Source organism: Manis javanica, chromosome 4 (assembly GCF_040802235.1).
Source record: "Manis javanica isolate MJ-LG chromosome 4, MJ_LKY, whole genome shotgun sequence".
Classification (NCBI taxonomy): Eukaryota; Metazoa; Chordata; class Mammalia; order Pholidota; family Manidae; genus Manis; species Manis javanica.
In genome coordinates, this window is record NC_133159.1 from 183,135,108 (window position 1) to 183,157,812 (window position 22,705).

Sequence of the window (22,705 nt, forward strand, 5' to 3'; positions counted from 1 at the left end):
CGGCCGTGTCACACCTGGCCCCCTGCCCATGGGTGTGTTGGGTGTTATCCTGGGTGCTATCCTCCCATTTTTCAGATAGAGTCTTTTTGAGAGGTGAGGCCTTGCACATTCAGGGTTTGCTAGGCCGTCCCTCATGGTTGGGGCTGGTGTGGCTGGTGTGGACACTTGTGTGGCCACAGTGGGCAGCTTCCTCGTGGAGATGTTGCATTGATCTCTGGTTCTGGGGTGACCCCCAGAAGGTCAGATGTGCCCTGAGGCACATCCCCAAGACCAGTGAGTTGGGGTTGGCATGTGGCTGGAGGTGGGGGAACCCCGTGCTCCAGGACCTCCCTCCTTGCCTGATCAGCCATCACGCTGGCCCGCCTGCCTGATCCCACTCCTGTCCACCTTGGTCTCTGTGTTCCCCGCCTGCTGCTATCTGGTGGTCTCTGCAGAAGGTGGCCCTAGTTCCCTCTGCAGGCTCCACAATAGTTAAACTACCCCAGGTATAGACCACGCGAGCGCCTCTGAGCCGACGCCTCTGCCGTGTTAGTCTTGGACCGTTTCTTTGAAGCAAGGTCTGCCTGAGTGCCTTTGGGTTGTTGTGGTCTCGTTGCTCCACTGTGACTGTGTCGTGCAGTTCTCTTCAGATTTGCATTTTCACTTCCCAGAGTTGCAGCCTGTCTTCGGTACCCTCAGCAGCTCTCCTGCTGGGCTCCTGCCTTCCTGCACACGTGGGAAGCAGACAGCTGCTTTGAGGACTACCAGCTGACTGTCTTGGCAGTTTTCGGTGCAGTTGTATTAGTTGGTTTTCTTGCAGTTGTGGGTCGTGTCTCCCTGGTTATTCTCGGTTGGACATCAGCTCTGTGAGGTTTTAGTTGTTAGGTTTCGCTTCAGTGCTGGCTGCAGCTTTCTGGAGGCCATCAAATCAGCTGTGGTTGGTTGCATCCTTGTGTCTAGGTTGCATCCTAGACAAGCTCGCTGGCCACCGGGGCAGCCTCCCGAGGACTCCACTGACGCAGCGAGATGGCTGGGCCCTGCCTCCCCCTCCCATCTAGGCGTGTCTGTCCTCTTCTGGCAGGTTCAGAGCGCAGCCATCGCTGCCGCCCCCAGCCCCTCAAATCCCAGTGCCCTGGTCTCCACACCTTCCTTCTCCACCTTCTCAAGTGAGGAGGGTGGGCGGCTCCTGGCGGCCCACCCGCTCTGTGCCCTGGGATGCCCTCGGGTCTGGGGCCAGCCAGGCTGTTCGCTCCCCTGCGCTTGAGACATTTGCCTTCTAGGGTCTGAGCCTTTGTTTCCTAAGGGTCTTCCGGGCTCCTGATTGTTCAGGCAGGAGGGCACATGCAGAGCTCTCCTGTCACTCTGCGTGGGCCAGAAGCCAGCCACCAAAGCTGATTCTCTGTCTTCTCATCGGAGCGTTTAAGCTCACAACACCAGCTCCCTGTTGCCAGCGTCCGGTGCACGCGGGTGTCTGCGCCACACACCTGATTTCTCCTTGGTTTTGCTCATGGCGGAAGCTAGTGTGTGCCCCCCTGGGCCATACAGCGTGTCTTTCTGGTGCCTGAAGCCCTTCTGGTTTTCACAAAGTAATAGCTGAGCAGCATTTCGGTTTGTTCTGTGGGCTTGTGCCTTGTGGCTAGTAAGGGTTACAGTGTCTGGTAAATGTTGGAAGTCAGAGCAGCATCTGGGTACTGCCCATGTTTTTAGTTCCTTTTCGTAAAGAATAGCTCATACTTACAGTTAATGCAGCTGATTAATGGCTTAATATTTTCTGGAACTTGAAGCTACATCTTACTTGGTGAGGATGTGTTGTGTTGTTTTATATAATAATGAATTTTTTCTTCAACTTTCAGGGGTCTGGGAGGGGAACTCATGAGACAAGCAGGTAGGTCTGAGCGTCAGAAGGGTGCATGTGTGGGTCGTGACCCTTTGCTCCCTCCGTGAGGGAAGACAGGTGTCAGGAGGGCATGGCGCTCTCCCCAACTCTGTGAAGTCCCCTGAGTGGTCCCTCCATGGGGACAGGCGGTGGGGTGGCTGTCCGGCAGAACCATGCTGCCGCATGCCTGGCCCCCACACGCTGATCCCTGGCACTGCCTGCTTGGGCCACTCGGCTCCTGTGTGCATTCCCAAGGCCCTGATTTTCTGCTCCCGTGGGTTTGGAGCGTTTGTAGCCAGGGGGTCAGTGGTGGCTGGGTGGGACGGTGAGTAGAGGTGCAGCTGTCTTTCAGGAGGGGAACAGAAAGTCAAGGAAAGCCAACAGATGTCACCACCCTCCCTCTCAGGAGGGTATTTAAGTCAAATCCAAGTGTAGAGCAAAAACAGTTTCTCAGGTTATACTTGAGTGTTTGCATGCAATGAAGATGGCGTCAACATGGAAATCTCTTGATTTCCTGAAGCCTTGTCAGCTAAACCTACTGGGAAGTCCTCTTGTGAGGGGAGAGGACAGGTGGGGGTCAAGGCCCTGATGCGAATGGCCGGCCCTTGGTGTGCTGGGCCTGGGCAGCCACGAAACGTGTGTGCCGCTTGTCCAGGAACGAGGCCTGGTCCTTGCTCCCAGGGCGTCAAGCAATCCCCCCACCCTGCCCTTCAGGTCCTTTGGCACATGTGCTGGTTTCTTTCCTTCCTGGAATGCACATCCCCTTGCTTCTAGAACATTCCCCCCACCAGCTCTCACTGTTCATCTGTGGTCTCTTCCTGTATGCCTTAGTGCTTGGCCCCAAGTCATCTTCCCACAGGAACTGCTGGCCCCTTACCTCTGCTGCAGTCCTGTTTGAGTGGGACTCTGGTTTTATTAAGGCCACGAGAGTGTGCAGCTCCTTTGAGCAGCTGCAGAGATGGGCTCTGTGAGTGTCCAGACACTCCCTGCACTCAGACCTGGGGGCAGCTCACTGCCAGGCACCCACCTCTGTGCCTCGCTTGTCCTCAGTTACCCTCCAGCCCCAGATGGCAGTGGTGACTCGTGCAGGTCTGGCATGTCATTCCTCTGTTGGGGAACAGTATGGTGAGTGGTGTCCCAGGGAGGGGTCAGTCCAGGCCTGAGGGAGGGCCTCGGGGGGCTCCAAGTAGCTACCAGGCTGACATGTGCTGGTCCCCTGGGGCAGTGGGTACTGTGAGGCCATGTGGGCAGGACCTCTGGGCTTGTGGATGTGGCCAAGGCCTGGCTTCACTGGCACAGTGGCCTGGCGGTGGGCTGTCCCCTAGGATTGCACTGCGTCTTTGAGTCACAACACACAGGAGAGCACTTCCTCCACCCAGAAGTGGGGCGAGTTACGGGGTCACAGGCTCCTGGGGTCAGTTAGAAAAGCACTGTTGTCAGCAGGCCAGTATGTGTGTTACCTCTGCTGCTGGGAACCCACAGCACCTGCTGTTTCAAAGCAAACAACAGTGCCATGCTGCTGTTCCCAGAGATGCGTGTGCAGTGCAAGGAGAAGTGATTCAGCAGCAGAAGGGGGCGAGAGCAGTGAGGGAATTGGGGTGAACTGTGCGGCAGAGGTGCCACCCAGACGAGGAGCCAGTAGCCGCTTGTGATGGAAGCAGGATGTCCCCAGATACAGTCAGCTGGCACTGGGGGCCACCGTCCTCCTTCACGGCTCGCAGATGCATGGAGCACCGGTGCCACTGTGGTGGGGGGGACGGGGTGGCAGGAGGACAGCTGCACGCGGTCCCTGCAGATGCAGCCAGTCCTGGTGAGCCACTGGGCCCCCGTGTGTCTACGGTGGTCAGTTACCAGTGGGCAGGACACAGGTTCCTTAAGGTGCCTTCAGAGCAGGTTTTATTTCTTGTGACTCTCTTCACGAGCTAAGGAGGGAAGCACAGACATAGTGTGGATCCTGCACATAGCACCCGGGGAGCAGCCAGCCCGGCATCAGGGGGCTGTGTCTATGGGCCAGCACTGCTCCAGGGGCCTCACTTTTGCTTGCACGACAAGTGACAAGTTTAGGGGACACTCAGTGAGCGTCTACTCAGTGAGCGTCATGTGTCTGCTTTGGCTATGGTCCTCTTGCTGTGTGTGGAGATGAGGCCCGTGCCCAGCGCCTCCTGCCTGACCCGTGGGCCTTTGTATCTCAAGGTGCGTGTCCTCAGGGTCACCCTGGATCCTGTTTGGAGATGCTGCTGGAAAATCCACTCAGGCAGCAGGCGCAAACCCACACCCACAGGTGGTTGCTCCGCTCTCTCCTAGCTGAGGGTGGCTGCCGCTCAGATGCATCGTGACGCACCAGAGCCCTTGGCTGTGTGGTGCCCCATCCACTCACCAAAATCTGTTCAGGGGCTCGGGAGAGGTCCCTTATTTAGAAGGAAACGATGCAGAAAGACGGTGTGCTTTCCAGCTGCTCCTCGGCCACTCTGCACAGAGCCTGTGCCACGTGGTGCCCCGACAGTGCGCAGTGCCTGGGAAGCCACATCTGCCACACGAGTGGATGATGGGGGCAGGCTTCACTGCTTACATAGCTGCTGCTGGTGGGGCGTTTGGAAAGACCTGAGTCATGGCAGCTGGTCCCCCAAGCCTATGCTTCCTGTCCCATCACGCTTGTCCCTGCTGAGCTGACTGGCAGGAGCTACATTGTTTAGTCCAGAGACTTAAGGCAGCCTGGCCGCCATCACGGTATCTTCCTCCCACCTAGGTGCTCGGGTCTGAGGTCTGCTGTGGGGGTGGTGCTTTTCCTCACCCCAGTGTGCCCCCTGCCCTTCTGCTCTGCACCAGGAGGCTGCGGTAAGGGGGCATGGCAGGGGTGCATCAGTGCCTCCTGTACGGCACTTCTGCTCTCAGGCCCACTGGCTTCTGGCCGTGGTCAGCAGGAAGCCCTGCCCGGTTGGGGGTCAGCCGGCTCTGCTGCCTGCTTCCCGGTGGGCCCTTCCCCACCTCTGTCCTCCTTGCCCCTCCTTGTAACTCCCTGGAGGTCATCCTGAAGCATGGCCGTGGTGACTCTGATGGACCCCTTGGCATAAACACCAGGCTCTTTCTTACTGTTTGTTTTTCCCTTAATAGAAAATTTTCCTTTAAGTTTAAGTACTTTAAAAAGTGAAATAACTCTGCAAAGTGTCCATGGTCTCAGCCCCACCCCAAGCTCACTTTTTCTTCTGCAAAGTCTCCCTTTCCTCATCTGACTCCATATTTCTGAGTTATGTGCTCATGCAGCTATTTCTTGAAATCTTTAGTTTTAGATGTAATTTAAATGAGACAAGACTCAAAACTCTTGTCAAGATGGGAACCTGGTAGACTCGTGGCATCTGTCATGTGAGAACATGCGTGTGTTAATGCGTTTCCCCCCATGCTGCTGTCAAGAACGCCAGTTGTCCCCAAGCTGCAGGTGCCCCTGCAGGCCCTGGGCCACACGGCTGCTGGACATTTTCTGCATGTCACCAATTGCTCAGGACTTGGGAGTCTTTGCAGACCCTTTGTTCATATGTAACAGGAATGACGTAACAAGATGGTCTCAGTTGTGGATGTTCACACAAGGCTGTAAGTGGCACAGGACAGTAAGGGTAACATGTGAGTGCCCTGAGCTTGGCCCTGATGCCCATGCATGAAGGTGAGTCTACATCAGGACTGTGGCTCCGTGCCCCTCTGCCAGGGAGTGGGGCATGTCCTCTGTCACTTTCTTGCTCTCCCTTCACTGATTGTGAGGGTCGATACTCAGCCACCACATGGAAGTGTGAGAGAAGAGGCTGGTGGGAGCCCAGCTTTACCAGGAGGGGTGGGGAGTGGGGAGCGGGGAGCAGGGCAGCAATCCCAAAACCCCAGTGTTTTTACGCTACAGTCTGGGTCAGCCGAGGGCAGGAGAGTCTGCCCCAGGTGTCCTTCCTCGGCCAGCTGATGGGATGCCTGCAGGGTGGTGGGTGTGGAAGGAAGGGTGCCTGTGGTTCTGTGCTCCCCCAGCAGTGACACCCTTCATTTCTGCCCTCATTTCATGGTCCAGGGAAAGTCATGTGACCACCTAATCCCAGAAAATCTGTGAAAGTGCAGTCTTTCCATGTACCTCTGAAAAGGGAGGAACCGGGAAGTTTGCGAGCAGCGTTGATGTCGGTATAGCCGTGACCAGAATCCCTAGGCCAAACGTTTCTCCTGGACATGGGGTTGCTTTGCTTCCTTCCCTAGGAGATGGGAAAGCCGTCTGTCCAGACCGGCCCCCATGCCACCACTCCTGACACGTCATGTCCTCCCATTATTACGTACATTTTAAATTGCACAAGACGGTGTTACTGTTTTATCCAGTCAAAATTCATTGAGATTTACCCGCATGCTTACTATTTATTTATTTATCTATTTAGTTAGTTAGTTAGTTTTATTTATGTTTACTAGGCTCTCCCCTACCCCAAGTCCCCCCCACAAACCCCATTACAGTCACTGTCCATCAGCATAGTAAGATGTAGAATCACTACTTGTCTTCTCTGTGTTGCAAAGCCCTCCCCTTTCCCCCACCCCCACATTATACATTCTAATCATAATACCCACTTTCTTCTTCCCCGCCCTTATCCCTCCCTACCCTCCCATTCTCCCCAGTCCCATTCCTTTGGTAACTGTTACTCCCTTCTTGGGTTCTGTGATTCTGCTGCTGTTTTGTTCCTTCAGTTTTTTTCTTTGTTCTTATACTCCACATATGAGTGAAATCATTTGGCACTTGTCTTTCTCCGCCTGGCTTATTTCACTGAGCATAATACCCTCTAGCTCCATCCATGTTGTTGCGAATGGTAGGATTTGTTTTCTTCTTATGGCTGAGTAATATTCCATTGTGTATATGTACCACATCTTCTTTATCCATTCATCTACTGATGGACACTTAGGTTGCTTCCATTTCTTGGCTATTGTAAATAGTGCTGCGATAAACATAGGGGTGCATCTGTCTTTTTCAAACTGGAGTGCTGCATCCTTAGGGTAAATTCCTAGAAGTGGAATTCCTGGGTCAAATGGTAAGTCTATTTTGAGCATTTTGAGGAACCTCCATACTGCTTTCCACAATGGTTGGACTAATTTACATTCCCACCAGCAGTGTAGGAGGGTTCCCCTTTCTCCACAACCTCGCTGACATTTGTTGTTGTTTGTCTTTTTGATGGTGGCCATCCTTACTGGTGTGAGGTGATACCTCATTGTAGTTTTGATTTGCATTTCTCTGATAATTAGCGATGTGGAGCATCTTTTCATGTGTCTGTTGGCCATCTGAATTTCTTCTTTGGAGAACTGTCTGTTTAGCTCCTCTGCCCATTTTTTAATTGGATTATTTGCTCTTTGTTTGTTGGGGAGCGCGAGCTCTTTACATATTTTGGATGTCAAGCCTTTATCGGATCTGTCATTTACTAAAATATTCTCCCATACTGTAGGGTACCTTTTTGTTCTATTGATGGTGTCCTTTGCTGTACAGAAGCTTTTCAGCTTGATATAGTCCCACTTGTTCATTTTTGCTTTTGTTTTCCTTGCCCGGGGAGATATATTAATGAAGAAGCCGCTAATGTTCACATCCAAGAGATTTTTGCCTATGTTTTTTTCTAAGAGTTTTATGGTTTCATGACTTACATTCAGGTCTTTGATCCATTTTGAATTTACTTTTGTGTATGGGGTTAGACAGTGGTCCAATTTCATTCTCCTACACGTAGCTGTCCAGTTCTGCCAGCACCATCTGTTGAAGAGACTGTCATTTCCCCATTGTATGTCCATGGCTCCTTTATCGAATATTAGTTGACCATATATGCTTGTGTTAATGTCTGGAGTCTCTCTTCTGTTCCACCGGTCTGTGGCTCTGTTCTTGTGCCAGTGCCAAACTGTCTTGGTTACTGTGGCTTTGTAGTAGAGCTTGAAGTCGGGGAGCAAGATCCCCGCCACTTTATTCTTCCTTCTCAGGATTGCTTTGGCTATTTGGGGTCTTCGGTGTTTCCATATGAATTTTTGAACTATTTGTTCCAGTTCATTGAAGAATGTTGTTGGTAATTTGATAGGGATTGCATCAAATCCGCATGCTTACTTTTTAAATAAACTTCATTCTTTTCTGTGTCTCTGGCCTTCCGAGAGGCTCTTTGCCTTCAGCCTGGCTGAAGAAGCGCGTGGCGCTCGCTCTGTGCAGTGTGTCTGCTGGCAGCGACCCTCTGGTTGTTTGGCTGCCGCTTTGCGCCTTCATTCCTAAAGGATATTTTTGCTGGGTTCAGAACTTTAGTTTATCATTTATTACACTTTAAAGATAACATTCTGTTGTCTTCTCTCTTTTTCCCTCTTTTGTTGAGAAGTTATCTGCCACTCACTGTACTGGAGGCAACCATTAAATTTTTTCTGGATTCTTTTGAGATTTTGCCTTCGTCTTTGGTCTTTATAGTTTTACCGTGATACACCTTTGTATTTATCTTGGAGTTCTGGGGTTAATAGTGCTTTTTGGATCTACTTTTCACAGATTTTTTGGTCACTTTTGGAAGCTCCCAGTGTGATTTCTTCAAACTCTGCTCTTCTGTGACCCTCTCTTTTGCTTCTGTGCACAGCCTGTCGGGCCCACTTTATTCTTCACACCCCTACTTTCTTCTTCCCCTTCCACCCTTTTCAGGTTGGCTATTTTCTTGAGCCTGTGTTCCACATCGTGAGTTCTCTCTTTGGCTATGTCTTATTTGCTGGTAAACCCCTCCACTGCATTTTATTTTATTTTATTTTCCGCCCTGCCTGTCTTTGCCCTAGGTCTGCTACATGAACGGTTCCTACCTACTGCTTGTTCATGCCTGGGCTTGGGCTCATCTCTGAAATACTGGGTATTACTAAATTGGTTAGTTAAGATTTCATACAGGTTTTCAGGGTTTGTGCCAGGACCATGCTGGGCAACTGTTTATCCTGTAGGATCTTCTTTTGGCTCAGGCACCAATCCTAAGGTGGTTTTGCTGTGAATAAGGGTAAGAGATTACCTTGTTTGCTTAGTAACTTGTAACATGTCTGAGCACCCTCTACTGAAGTCTTAATTCTTGTGTTTTGGTCTTTCTGAATTTTGTTTTTTAGTTTCTACATCCTTGTTGTAGTTTTTGACTATTCCTTTTACCTCTCTGAGTATAATAAGCTCAGTGTAAAATCTGTGTCTAATGATAACATTATCTAGAGCTTCTGTAGTTCTGTCTGTAGAGGCCAGATATTGGGTTTTGGTATCTCTATCAAATTATAGAGGTGCTTTGAGGCCTAGGAATGTTTCTTCTCCCCAAGAGGCTTTACATTCCTCCGGCCAGAGACCATGGTGCTGGCAGGGAGAGGTCACCTCCAGGTTCAGGACTGGAGGCATGCTGGGCCAGGAGGCCTCAGTCAGTTGACTGAATCTTATACCTCTAGGGTGTGGTCCTTTGGATTCAAAACCCACAGAGAGGGGTTTCTTGGTCGCCCCACAGTAGCTCTGGGCTGTGCTTTGCCCCACCAGCCCCAGGAGGCTCTCAGCGGCTCGCCCATCATCTTAGATCTCTGAGTCTTCTTTGGAGTCACTGGCGCTGCTTGCGGGGCAGCTCAGCCCAGCAGACACGCGTCTCCCAGGCCTTTGCTCACAGCTCTGCACTCCCTGGTAGCTCACGGTGACTCTTAAGTATATAGTTTTTGCTTTTAGTTTTGTCCAGCTTTTAAAAAAATGTTGTCTTACATGAGGGGTAGGTCTCAGTTACCTAGTCCGTTACTTTTTCTTAACATTTTACTTTAAAATAATCATAGACCTACAGGAACTTGTAAAATTGTTTTAATTGGAGCCCTGTGCGTCTGTCACCCACCATCCCCCAGTGAGGACATCTTACAGTGTTAAAACCATGAAACTGACATTGGTGCCATGCCATTCACTAAAGACCTTGTTCAGTTTTCACAGTTTTTGCGGCATTCATAGGTGGTGTGCATGCATGTAGTGATGATTCGATGTGTGTGACCAGCACCCTCATCAAGGTGCAGAGCTGCTCCCTCACTGTGGGGACCTGCCCCCGTGCCCCCACATACCCCACTGTCCCCTGGCAACTGCTGATGGTCGCCTGTCTCCATAGTTTGTCGTTTCAAGAGTGTCACGTGAGTGGAACCATGTGCATGTAGCCTCAGGAGGTGGGCTTTTCCCCAGCGCCGTGCCTGCAGTCCATCCAGGTGGCCTGTGTGCTGCCAGGCCCGTTTTACCCCACTGCCTGGCCGTGCCGCAGCCTGTTCAGCCGTTTGCCTGTTCAGGGGCACTGCGGCTGCTTTTGGCGTCTGTTGTGAATAAGGCCGCCAGGAGCATTTGCATGTAGGTTTTTTCGTGAATGAAGCTTTTCATTTCTTTGGGATAAATGCCAGGAGTTTGATTGCTGAGTCATGTGGTAACTGTACATTTTGCTTTGTAGGAAACTGCCAGACTGTTTGCAGAGTGTCTGCACCATTTTACATTCTCACAGACGTGTGAGAGTTCTAGTTTCTCCACATCCTTGCCAGTGCTTGGGAATGTCACTGTTTTTAGGGTCAACCTTTCTGACAGGAATGTGGTGGTAGCTCCTTGTGGATTTAATTTGCATTTCCCTGATGGCCTGGAAGGTGGAGCATCTTTTCATATGCTGCTTTTTGTTTCTTGATAAATGCATTTAAAGTTCAGGGTGGATCGCTGAGGACATTTTAAAAAAAATAGTGAGGAATTGTATTTTCCAGTCCTTAAGGCGTATTGCAAAACTTCATGACAGAATGGCATGTTCTTAGAAGCAGGCAGAGAGAGTGGAAGCAGAAGCGAGAACCCAGAAGTAGATTCCGATAGAAAGGTGTGTATGGGGTGTGGTGTGTGAGAAGGGGTTTCTGCCTGGGTGAAGAGGCTGGCTCCCTGGGCGATGATGTTGCGGTGGCTGTGCAGAGCAAGGTGAGACTGTGTGCTCACTTCACACACCCAAAGCTCAACTTCTGCTTGACTAAAAATTTAAGTACAAAAAATTCAATTTTTAAAACTTCAAAGAAATTTTAGGAGACATTATAGGATACTGTCAGTCCCTAAAAAGCTTTTTAGTTTGGAAATTTCAACTCTACACGAAAGCAGAGGGAAGCGTGTGGCAAGCCCTGCCAACTGTGTGCTGCTGGCCACCCCCCACCCCCCCACCCCACTCCTGCAGCCCTGTGTACCTCTGCTCCCCCAGGGCCATACGATGCTTACAGGCACCATGTTGTCGTAGGACCCCAGGGCATGGTCTTCACGGGGAAGGACTGTTATTCTGTGTTTTGGGGTTTTTTTGCTTTGTTTTGGTTTTGGCTTGGCACCGAACATAACTAACAATAGTTCCACAACTAGAAACAAGCAGTGGAGAATAGTTGTGTTTTGCACATAAATATTAAAGACTTTTGTATGGAAGAAGATGTTTTTATGAAAACACATATAAAGTTAGTAGACAAAACATAGGTTATGGAGAAATACTTGTATTGCCGTTGAAAGAGAAAGTTTTATTCATAGGCTGCAAAGACTCAGAGTTGCCAATGAAAGGTAAGTAGTTGAACTGAGAATTAGGCAAATGCACATGAACACAGACCCAAATGCCTGAGTTGGTGACAGGTGTCACCCAGTCACTGCAATGATGACTTCATGAGGAGAGAATGACATTCCCTCTTTCAAGCTGGCAGCAGCTGGAACTTAGCAGCCCCAGTGCCAGCAGGCTTGGGTGAGCTCTCTAGTCCCTGCAGCTTGCCATTGGGCGATTAGAAATGTGCATGTTTTCTGTCCTGCAGTGCCACTCCTAGGACTGCACCCTGAAGATTATTGGGGCATTGGTGCGACTGATAGGCAGGCATGTGTGTGGACACCTTATTTGCAGTGACAAAAACTGCATGGGGAAATAATCACTAAGCCATTTCATATCCGTAGTGTGGAACGTTACGCACCCCTTGGAGAGCTCGGCACCCTGGCAGGTGGTTCCTTTTTAGAGAAGGAAAGCAGGGTGGGTCAGAGTGATGTGCCCAGGCCCATGGTAGTGATTGATCCTGCTCAGGCATCTCTGCCTCTGCCTGGACCCCTCCTGGCCGGGCAGGACCACTCTTCTGGTCATGGGCTGGGTGAGTGAGGAGACAGGAGGAGGAGGAAGGGGCCACTTGCAGTCTGGAGTGTTCCGTCCTGCCCGTGCAGGATTCTGCAGACGTGCTTCCTCGCTGTCATCTCGCCTGGCAGCATTTCAGATGATGGCTTTCGGACACACGGGTCCCGGAGTGACAGCGATGAGCACCCCCTACTGGTGTGTGATGGGCATAAAATGTGAATAATAGCATCCTTTGTCATAAGCACTGAGATGGGGGTGGTTTTTTGTTACACAGCACAGCCTAGCCCAGCCTGACTGCTGTAAAATGCCCATGGTCATATGATTCTCTGAGCATGGAGAAAGGTGGGAGCTCCCACTCTCGGTCACCCCTGATAACTCCCATCGAGGTGGGAGTTAAAGTACAGAAGGGGGTGAGTGCAGGGCCTGCAAGAGCAGTTGCCGTGTGGAGGCGGCATCACACCTTCTCCTCTGCCACGTGTGAGCGGTGTGTGCACAGCGGGCGCATGTGTGGCAAGGTGCCCTGAAAGGTACCCACTGCAACATCAAGGGCAATTCTGCCCATCTTACATTTTTCTGTAGTGTTAGAGTGTTCAGCAAGTATGAATTATTTCCACAGTCAGGAAAAACCCACTAAAGCCATTTTCATTTTAGTGGTCGCTATAGTGCTGCCCTCCTGTGTTGTGTGTGGGCAGACGGAGGCGAGGGCCTGGCCATGGGGACATGTGCTGGGGAGCAGGGCAGGCTAGCTGGGCATACAGGGCCTGTGTGAGGTCCAGGGCAGTGCAGTGGGGAGGGGCAGACGCTAGCGTGTCCCTACAGAGGACACAGTGTGGTGGTGCAAGTGGCCTGCCTTCCGTCCCTCCTGGGTTTGAGGCCCAGCCCCCTGGCTAGGGCATCCCCAGCCGAATCCCCCGTGCAGATGGGTGGGGCTGCCGTTCAGAAGCTCAGGCCTTCCCCTCCCTTGATCCAGCTTTTCCAGTTGTTCACCATGTGGCAGGCTGGGCCATGTCCTTCCCCACAGGAGTGGCAGCCATCTCATTATTTAAGCTGACACTGTGTTTCCATGGAGGTGGAGGTTTACCAGGGCCCCTGACGATGCAGCCTGTGCAGGAACCACCCCCGGAGGTGCCAGTACTGCCCTCTCCGCTAATGACACACGCAGCTTGGTGCTCTTGGTCCCACCCCAGTGGACCAGATGCTCACCAGTCCTACACCAGGTGGGCCATGAGCGCTCATCTATGACAGGTGTACCTCCTGCACCTGTGGAGATGCCGCTTCTCCCATGTGGGCTCACTGCTCGTGGGCCTCATCTCTGGTGGGTGCCCCACTAGCCCACGAGTCCCTGAATTGCATGTTGTCACAGGGCACTTGAGTTGGGGCCAAACCCGGGCCCCCACCTGGCATTCTCGACTGGACAGGGCTCTGTGTACAGATTGTGTTCCTCTGTGTGGGCCCTGGAGCTGCCTGTGTACCTGGGCTGGGTCTGGGGCAGGTGCTTTGGGGCCTCACAGCGAGGAGATGCCTGTGCTTGCTCATGGGCTGGCGGGCCCCAGCGCCGAGACGGGACTCAGGTGCATCAGGGCTGGTGTGTGATGGGCACTGTTCGACTGGCACTGCCTTTGTCCCTTTTCTTCACAGTGTGCGTTTTAATAGAGAACTTATCCCTGTCCAAAATGCCCTTGGCCGGTGACGCTGTTATCGGTAAGTGCTGTCCTTCCTCCATGACTCACGCTGTGGCCTTTTCTTCTGGAACTACTCATAACTACAAAATCAAAGTGAGCCTGTTAGGAGGGGTGATACGGAGAGGTTGGTGTCGTGGTATTAAATATGTATCACTTAAACATTAGTACTTAAATGTTCAACAAGAGTACCTTGTTTTGAAATTGCTACAAGAGCCCTTGTAATTAAGAGGCATCCCCACACTGTCCCCCCAACAAGGGGGGCGCCCCCACCCCCACCGGGGCCCAGACCTCCTCCTCCCTGTGGCGCCTGCTGAGGCTACTGTGTGCTGGCTGGCACCCTTGGCCACGCCTCCCAAGATGGATGGCACAGGCCCTTGTGGGACTGGTGTGCTGGCAGTGGGCGCGGAGGCGGGACACGCGAGGCTGGCACCTGTGCAGGCCCGGAGCCCTGTGTGTTTCGTGCTGCCTGGCCGCAGAGCCAGTCAGAATGGAGCCTTGGGGTCCCTGTCACCACTGGGCTAGTTGTCTTTGCTCCTTGTTCTGCAGCCTCAGAGGTTCTGTGACTTGGAATTTAAAAAAAGGAACTAAATAGCTTAGCATTCGCCAAAAAGCATTGGGTCCAATCGAGTTGAATGTTTGGGTTTTCGTTGGTGGGGCCAGCGGGCTGTGGAGGCAGAGACGCGGGAAAAGCCACATGCGGCCTGCGGGCGTGATCAGAGACCAGACGCTCCGTCAGCTGCCGAAGAGGTGACCTCCCTGGAGACGGGGGCCCTTAGGGCCTTGGGGTTGTGTGTGGCCTGCAGCCTCTGCCCGCCTGCAAAGGGAGTAGCCACCTGCTTCGATTCAAGGGGAAGATCTGCTGCTGCTTGTCTCTAATTTCATCTAAATACTCCTAACTGGGTAAATGAGTCTCTTTGTTTCTTCCACAGATGGTTGGCTATGGCTGATAAATGACACTCTGAGAAATCTCCACCTTATCTCAAGTCATTCTAGACAAAAGACCAAGGTGTAGTACACGAGGTTTTTCTGATTGCTGCATTGCATAGAAAGTGACATTAAGTTGGTTTTTTCAGTGTTTGTTTCAAAGGATCATGTGCATTATGAGTCCCTTTTATACACTAACATGATAATTGATAAATGCCATAATTACATTTGGAATTCTAGATGGCACTGTCTGTGTGACTCGTCACCAGGAAAACCAGTGTAACTACTGGGACCAGAATGTTTAAGTATCTTTGTTTCTGTTTCTGGTCTTGTTTATTCGTCTTCTAAACACTTTTTCCTGCACATGGATGGTAGCTGCCGGTTTAGCTGTGTCCTGTTGCACTGTAGCATTCTAGGCTCAGAGACGGGTGTGTGCTGTGGTGTGGGTGGAAACTGCAGCCGGGGTCGCCCCTGCACAGCCATGTGGGCTGATCCTGGCAGGGATGCACGTGTGGGCCCAGGCCCGGGAGTGCTGCCATCCTGTGTGGGGACAAGTGGGCTTTATAGACTAGCAGAGCTGTAGCTCGGTCCCTAAGTGGGGACAGAAGCCGCGGCGCTGATGAGTGGGTGTAGGTATTGAGGATGGCGAGGCAAAAGTGCTTCCTGGCCTCGATGATTCGCCAGCCTCCACGCACCTCAGTGTGTCTGCAGTTTGAAGTAGCGCTGTCCTCCTGTGGACCGAGAAGGTTGCCAGGGTGAGTCCTGAGCGCTTCCTCATCCGTGCCCCGAATTTCCTTTTAAAAACACCCGCAATAGATTCATAACAGCAGTGGCTGTGGTCCAGTGTGCTGCAATTTGTACAGGTGCTGCTGGGTGTGAGGCTGCCTTCTGAGATCCTCCTGTGCTCTTGACCCCACCCTACCTCCCGCTAGCACCCCTCTCCTGGGTGCCCTCACTGGGAGGAGCAGGAGAGAGCCTGGGGATCTTGCATTTCTCTTTGCTGTCTGTGATCACCAGTGGCTTCAAGCGGTGCTGAGCCCTGTGCAGACAGCAGCTGTTCCAGGAGGCGGCCTGGGGCAGGGTTGGGGCCCAAGTTGCCCACCGCCCTCCTGGCCCAGTCCCCGCCCTTCCTGGTGCCTGGGGCTCCTGACCCCTCTCTAAACGAGGCCTGCACATGGCCATTGGCCTTGCCCAGTCACTTCTGGGTGTAAACACATTTTTTCCCTCATTACTTCTGAGAAAGAAATAATGCTTCACTTTATTATTAACTTTGTATTAGAAGACAAGGGCTTTGCATTATATGGAATAAGTAATCAAGTTTCTGTTCAGTTTATTAGATGCAGAGAATATTAAACTTATAACTATGTAACACACGGTGACAAAAATTTGTGCTGGAAAGGACTGATGTGACTCAGTTTCTGGTTTTTTAAAATTTGCTCACCAGCCGCCCAGGGAGGCTGCATGGCACCTGCCCTCATGCACTGCTTTGTTTCAGGAAGCGGCAGTCTTGGCCCTGGCCGCTCTCTGTGGAGAGTACTTCATGAAGGAGCCTGGGGAGGCGGATCCTGCTGGGCAGGGTGAGTGGGCCTGGCCCGTCTCCAGGAGCTCGGGCTTGTGGGGTGGGGTCGTGGGTGGTCTGGGGAGGGGCGGCCTGAGTTGGGGCAGGCCAAGAGGTGGGTGCTGTTGGGGTCTGCTCTGAGCAAGGGGCTCCACCAGGACGGCCTCAGCCTCCCCTGCAGCGCAGCATTTCCACTGGGTGTGCGGAGCCAATGCACGTCTCTCACTGCAGACGCTCAAGTCACGCTTCTAAGTGAGCTTTTCCCCTTGGAGCTTTGGAGGTTCTGGTTCCACGTCTCCGACAACGTTTTTCCATCTGGCTTCCTTTCCTTATCATATTTCTATCCCTTTTGCTCCTTCATTTTCCCCATTGTGGGGACTTTCTGGGTGCTTCCTGGGCCCTTTCAGCACGGAATCACCTGTTTCTGTCCCCCCGGATCACCTGGCTCCATGTGTTCCCCTTGGAGTCTTTATTGCAGCCAGTGCCCCTCTGGGCTTTCCATTTATGATAATGAGCTTTTACAGTTTTCCTGAGCACCATGGCAACACCTTCCTGTGTGGGGTGGGGGGAGTGTCCTAATGCTGGGACTCGGCGCTGTGGTCCTCGCCACCCAGGCAGTGTGCGCGCTGCATCGCTGCATCGCCGCACCGCAGGGTTCCCGCTGGCGTTTGTCCCGCCTCGTGAGGCTGCTGCGGGCTCTGGGCCCTGCCCCACTGTGTGTTGGGAAGCTTCAGTTCACGGCTCTGTTGTCCTGCGTAGTTCCTTGCTGTTGTCCTACAGAACCCATAGGACAGGCCCTTCACAGACAGGTGGAGATGGCTTTAAATCACAGTGAGCGTAAGATCGCGAGTGTAGAAATCTAAATCTGCCGCTGTGGTTTCTTTCCAAAATAAGGAAACATTCTGTAGCCTGGTCTTCTGACCCTTTGCAGATCGGTGGTGGTCTGCTGTATCCCTTCAGAGGCACTTTTACCTAAGGAGGCAGTGACATTACTTGGTATGTAGTCTGTTTTTACAAGTTGGGGTAATAAGGTCACATTTTACCTTTTGCCTTAGAGGAGAGAACCATGTCATGTCACTCTGAGAACATTAGGAACACCACCCTAAAATTCGCCTTGTCTAAACGCAACTGCCCTGACGGAGGGAGGCGATGCCTCTTTTCCTCTGCTCAGGCGTGCTGTCCCAAGCATGTTCACGTGGATTCCTGTTTTCTGTCCTGATGAGCGTGTTGTGGTTTCATGCACACACGTGCAGAAGTCATGCCCTGTTGTTTCAGCAAGAGTCGTGGAGTCTGCGTGGCTACGTAGGCAGGACACAGGGAGGGTGCCAGGCCCCCCCTCACCCCGAGCTGCGTGTTTAAAGTGCAGGCCTGCCCTTCCCAGAACCCACTCACGCGCCCACCCTCTGCACGGCTCCTGGGGTGTCCTGCCCGTGCCTGCTCCTGGGCTCTGAGGGGGGCCCTCGCTGCTGAGGACGGCACCATTTCCACACTAGTCATTCATGCTCTTAGTGAGTAAAGATGGACCTGGTGGCTGCACCGGCCACTCTTAAAACCTGCTTGGGTCTATTTCCTGAGTGAAACTGTGTGTTAGAACCGCTCACAAAGACCGTGAAACCGCCCAGCAAGTTGTTGCTGGACCCTGCTTTGATTCCACCCCTGAGAACACACCTGCGTTGGGCCTCAGGCCTCTCCCCTTCCTTGGCGTTTCTAAACACACGTGCTGTGTGGGTGGTAAGTCGTGGCACAACCTCTGCTTCTTTCCAGGGGACCTGGTCACGCAGTATCTTGCTGCGCTTCGGAGCCCCGAGGAGGCGACGCGCTGTGGCTTCTCGCTGGCCTTGGGTGCCCTCCCGGCCCTCCTCCTGCGAGGCAGGCTCCAGCAGGTGCGCGGGCCCAGCGTGCAGGGGCATCCTAACGTGAGAGCACGTTAGGTGTGGGTGGCGCTGTGTATTCATTAGTGGTCAGACCACCGGTGTGGGAAGGAATTCCTGAAAGCCACTTGAGTGACCACGAGGAAGGGAGTAGGGTGCCCAGGGGTCCCAGGCATGAGCACGCCTGGCGGTCCTGCTGAGAGCCGGCTCCAAGTTGCCTTGGAGTCCGCAGGTGGGGAGGCTGCTGCCTCTCAGGAACACGCCCTTGGCACTGGCGGCATCGCCACGGCTGTGATTGAAGGGTGCAGAGGCCGTGCCCGAACGTGCCCTCCGCCCTGGGTATCCCTCCTTATAGGGGGGGCCTACCCACAGGGGCTGTCACCTCCACGGGTCCTGCCCGTTCTCCAGCACCTGGGCCTGCATGTCCCGGCACAGCCTCACGTTCCGTCGTGGCCCTAGGACAATCGGCGGCTGGGGTGCCCCTCCTTCCTTCACTGCGCACTCCTCCCCACCACCCCTCCCCCTTGCTGGTCAGCCCATCTCAGCCCCCTGGGGTTTGCCCTGAAACCTGCCTCCTTTCTGGGGTGACCCACTGGCCCCCTGACCCCCCGCCTTGGGTCCTGAGCTCCCTGAAGAGTAGGTGCTGTAGCCCGTTGCCAGGCATATCCAGCCAGGCCCTGCAGACCCCACTGGCCGCAGCCCACCACTCCCATTGATGGAAACGTTGGTTGTGGTCCTGCCAACATCCTCCCAGGTGTCCTGGCTGCCAGGCACCCTGGTGTGCGCACCCCTCCCATCGCCTTTCTCTGCCTGGACTGCCCTGGGACCCAAGGCCGCAGACAGCAAGACGGGACAGGCCACCCAATCTACGCTCACTCTGGGGCTCATTCATCTGGCTTTAGAGTTGACGTGTCCCTTTGAGCAGTAACAGGCCAGCGATCAGGAGCCGGCTGCCCCCATTCCGTGTCCCAGCTCTGAGCAGCGGGATGGGGGCAGCTCGTGGTGGGATGCAGGGTGGAGTCAGGATGGGGCAGCACCGCAGAGATTTCCTGGGGCCTGGAGGTGACCCCCTGACACCGTGTTCCTCCTGGGCTGCCTGTGGCACATTTGCAGGATAGCCACTGGCCACATGTTGCCATGTCCTAGGAGCAGCCAGCACTGAGCCAAGTCTGCGCTTGTGTGGGTCACTTGTCTGTGGCGGGCGGTCCTGTGATGGCCTGCCACTGCCCTCCAGGTTCTAGCAGGCTTAGGAGCCATTACCCGCATTTCTCCAGAGGACGCGAGCTTTGCGGAGGCCCGGCGGGACGCCTTGAAGGCAATTGCCAGGTGAGTTTCTCTGGTTTTCTCCCAAAGCCAGGGTCGAGCAGAGGTGACGTTCACGGACATTTCGTGTCAGAAGCCCAGGCTCAGGTGATGAGCCTACTGAGGGGAGAGGTTAACATTTATTGTTTTCTACTTTCTTGCCTTTTCAGAGGATTGTCAAAGATTGCCTCCAATGCATAAGGCTCATTAACAGTCTGCTTGCTTCCCAGGTCAGCCCCTGGGTCAGGATGGCGGGCCTGCCTGCAGATGCCTACAGCATGCTCTTGGAGAAGTGCGTCGCGCCCTGTCATGTCGGCACGGGGAGCGCGGCCATCTGAGTCGGCTCTGAGTTCTCGGTCCTCTTCGAGCGTGTCCTGTCAGGGAGCTCACGAGGCCGAAGTGCTGGGAACTAGGGGGAAGATTGCCTGGGATTCGCTGCTGCTAAGCTTAGCCTCTCACGTTAATTCCAGCATTTGCCAGACAGTTGGTGTGAGAGCAGAGGGAGCTGCGGACGACGTCCTGTGCAAAGGGACTGTCTCCCAGGTTTACCGCGTGCTGCAGGGCTGCCTGAGCGACTACACCACGGACAGCCGCGGGGACGTGGGCGCATGGTGAGGGGGACGTGCACGTGCTGAGGGTGGCCATCCTCACAGCCCGGGCTTGTTCTCCAGTGTCATGCCGGAGGGAGGGTGCCTTTCACGCCACTGCCCATGGGCTGTATCCTGTGCTCCGTCTGCCTAGTGACGGTGTCCTGCTTGCTGTCCCTCCACTGCCCTGCCGTGGCCCTTGTTCCCAGGATAGCAGAGCATCCTTAGGCCAGGTCTGCCCCAGGCCCTGGTCTGTGTTCTGCACTTGACAGAAAGAACTGACTTTGTAAAAAGCAAACGCTGTCATGACTCTCACAGAAGCCATAGGTGCCAGCATTATGGTTTTTACTTGATAAAGTTCACATCAGAGCCTCCCACATTCAGGACCCTGAGCACATCAGGCACGGGAGAAATTGTGTGGATGGAGTTTTGGGGGATCGGCTCCTGCGTGATTGGGGGTGGGGCCGAGTGCAGACGCCGCCCTGGGAGGAGCCCTCGCGCCCAGGGCCATCCGAGGAGACCCCGAGCATTCGCTGTACACCAGGCGTGAGCACACAGCCCTTTCTCTTGCCTGTGCCCGGAGCGCCTGATGCCCTTGTTTGGAGGAGCTGGGAGGGGCTCCTCCCTCGCGTCAGACTCACTCACAGGCATTTGCATCCCCTTCCCGGCCAGGACGCCCCCTAATGCGTGTCGTGGTGGGCAGAGTACAGGGCATGGTGTCTCTGATGTCGAGGGGAATGAGTCTGTTTTTTTATTAGGATGATAGAAAAAGCAGCTTAATGTTAAAGCTTAAAAGAAAAAGGAAAGAAAAGACACGTTGTTCCGTATTCAGCAAGGGTTGGGCATCACCCTGCCTACCCGTTTCCATCAGCCTCTGTCCCGTGGCCCCGCACACTCAGGCTTGCCACACTTGCCATCTGCCTCTGGGATCCTGTTACTGTCGTCCAGTAAAGCCGATGTTCTGTTCTGCTGGGAACAGTCGCCTGTTGGGCCGGGGGCCTTCCTGTCTCTCCCCTGCTCAGGAGTGTGCTGGGGCCTCTTGGGGGCTTGTCTCCCCTCCTTCCAGCAGTGATTGGGGCATGGCTGCGGATGACCTTGCACGTGTTGCACACATGGGCAGGGTTCATCTGAGTGTGGTGAGGCCACAAGGAGGACCCAGGAGCCAGATAGGGTCAGACACCAGGACTGTGCTGCCAGCGCAGGGCAGGTCCCGAGCCCCCCCCCACCCCGCCACGAGGATGGCTGACGGGCGCCCCTGCCTTTCCCTACAGGGTCCGCGAGGCCGCCATGACCAGTCTGAGGGACCTGACGCTTCTGCTCGCCAGGGACCAGCCACAGCTGATGGAGGCCCACATGTGAGTGTGGGCCTGTCGCGGACAGGGCCTGCACGCCCTCCTTCCCTGGCTCAGGGCCAGGCCGCCCCACCCCACGCAGTGCCTCCCTTGGGCTGGGTCTGCCGGAAGACAGCCAGAGTCAAGGGCAGGGCTGGGGCGGCTGCTGTGTCCACGCTGCTCCCCCTGCCAGTGGGCCCCCCCCACTACCCTCTGTCCTGTCTCCCCTCCCTACCCTCTATGCCTTCCTTCTTGGCCTCCCTCAGCCCCTGCTCCCCGTCACCCCTGCCACCTACCCTGCAGCCTGTCTGTCGTCACGGCTTCCCCCGGAGACGTGCGTCTGGCTCCTGGGAAGCAGTGTGAGCCAGGTGGGCCGTCCCCGGGGCTGTTCCCGCTGCAGCGAGGGCAGCCACGCTCTCTGGGTTTCCAGCTGCGAGCAGGTCATGTGCTGCCTGGCCCAGCAGGCAAGCGAGAAGATTGATCGGCTCCGCGCACATGCTGCCTGTGTGTTCCTGGCGCTGCTGTACCCAGACGGCCCTCTCGTGCCCCATGTGCCCCACCGAACAGAGCTGGAGAGGCTCCTCCCCAGGTACTGCAGCCCCGCCCCTGAGGCCCAGCGGGTGGCAGACCCTCCAGCCAACGGGCGCGCTGTCCTGCAGGTCTGACGTGGCCTCCGTGAACTGGAACGCACCATCCCAGGCCTTCCCATGCATCACGCGGCTGCTGGGGCTGCCCACCTACCGCTACCACGTCCTGCTGGGTCTGGCCGTGTCTGTGGGCGGCCTGACGGAGTCCACGGTGAGAAGGCGTTGGGCCCGCTCTGCAGGCCCTTCTTGAGGAAAGTGATCTGTGGGGGTGTCTGCCCTGGAGCTGGGGCAGGGCGGCCTGGGCTCCACCGGGCATAGTGGCGTCGGCATCCTCCTGGGTGCCAGCGAGGAGGAAGTGCGCTGGGGGCTGCTGTCTCCGGCCTGCAGACGGAGTGGCACTGTGAGTGCAGGCAGGCCGATGCATCGGTGAGCAGCTCAGTGGTGGGACTTCCGTTGGGCAGGATCTGATGTGCCCAGCACATGGCTCTCCTGCCACTTGTGGACGCACTCTCTGTCCCTGCTTTGTGTCCCTGCTTTGCTTACGGTGCTCGTGGGCATCACCTGCCAGCTGCAGCTCCTACGCTGGTCTGGTTTATTTCCCCTCCTTGTGCCACTTTCTGGGTGAGTTACGTCGTCTGTCTTCCTCCGTTGCTGCTTCTCCCCTGGTCTGGTGTTCACACGCCCCATGCCGTGCTTCTGTTGGACCCTCGGAAGCTGTTGAGCACATGCCTGCGTGGTCCTCCAGGAAGGCTCTGGGCACAGGGTTTCATGGACTCGCTTCCTCACCCATGTCCCTGTGTGTCCCGTGAGGGTGGAGCTGCTGGCCAGCTGCTCCTTTCCTCGGGCTGCTGCCTGGGGGGCCGCGCCCCTCACCAGTTACATATTCTGTGGCATTAGCTGCTGTGTCTGGCTCTGATCCCATTGGGATTCTT

At 54.5% G+C, this 22,705-nt stretch overlaps 1 protein-coding gene across 6 annotated transcripts in view; it reads left to right on the plus strand.

The window, feature by feature from the left end:
* Positions 1 to 22,705, plus strand: part of TBCD (tubulin folding cofactor D) — a 147,470-nt gene that overhangs the window by 112,785 nt on the left and 11,980 nt on the right. For 5 of the 6 annotated variants that reach the window (XR_012130989.1, XR_012130988.1, XM_073236175.1 and 2 more), the window contains exons 23-32: positions 1,833 to 1,864; positions 13,570 to 13,632; positions 14,543 to 14,619; positions 16,033 to 16,114; positions 17,860 to 17,978; positions 19,201 to 19,292; positions 19,499 to 19,879; positions 21,127 to 21,210; positions 21,617 to 21,775; positions 21,846 to 21,984. Coding sequence is in view for 4 of the 6 variants with exons in the window: in XM_073236175.1 (XP_073092276.1) it covers positions 1,833 to 1,864; positions 13,570 to 13,632; positions 14,543 to 14,619; positions 16,033 to 16,114; positions 17,860 to 17,978; positions 19,201 to 19,292; positions 19,499 to 19,879; positions 21,127 to 21,210; positions 21,617 to 21,775; positions 21,846 to 21,984 (1,228 nt within the window). In the remaining 2 variants the exon portion in view is untranslated. The remainder of the gene's footprint in view (positions 1 to 1,832; positions 1,865 to 13,569; positions 13,633 to 14,542; positions 14,620 to 16,032; positions 16,115 to 17,859; positions 17,979 to 19,200; positions 19,293 to 19,498; positions 19,880 to 21,126; positions 21,211 to 21,616; positions 21,776 to 21,845; positions 21,985 to 22,705) is intronic. The other variant, XM_073236177.1, reaches the window with a different exon arrangement.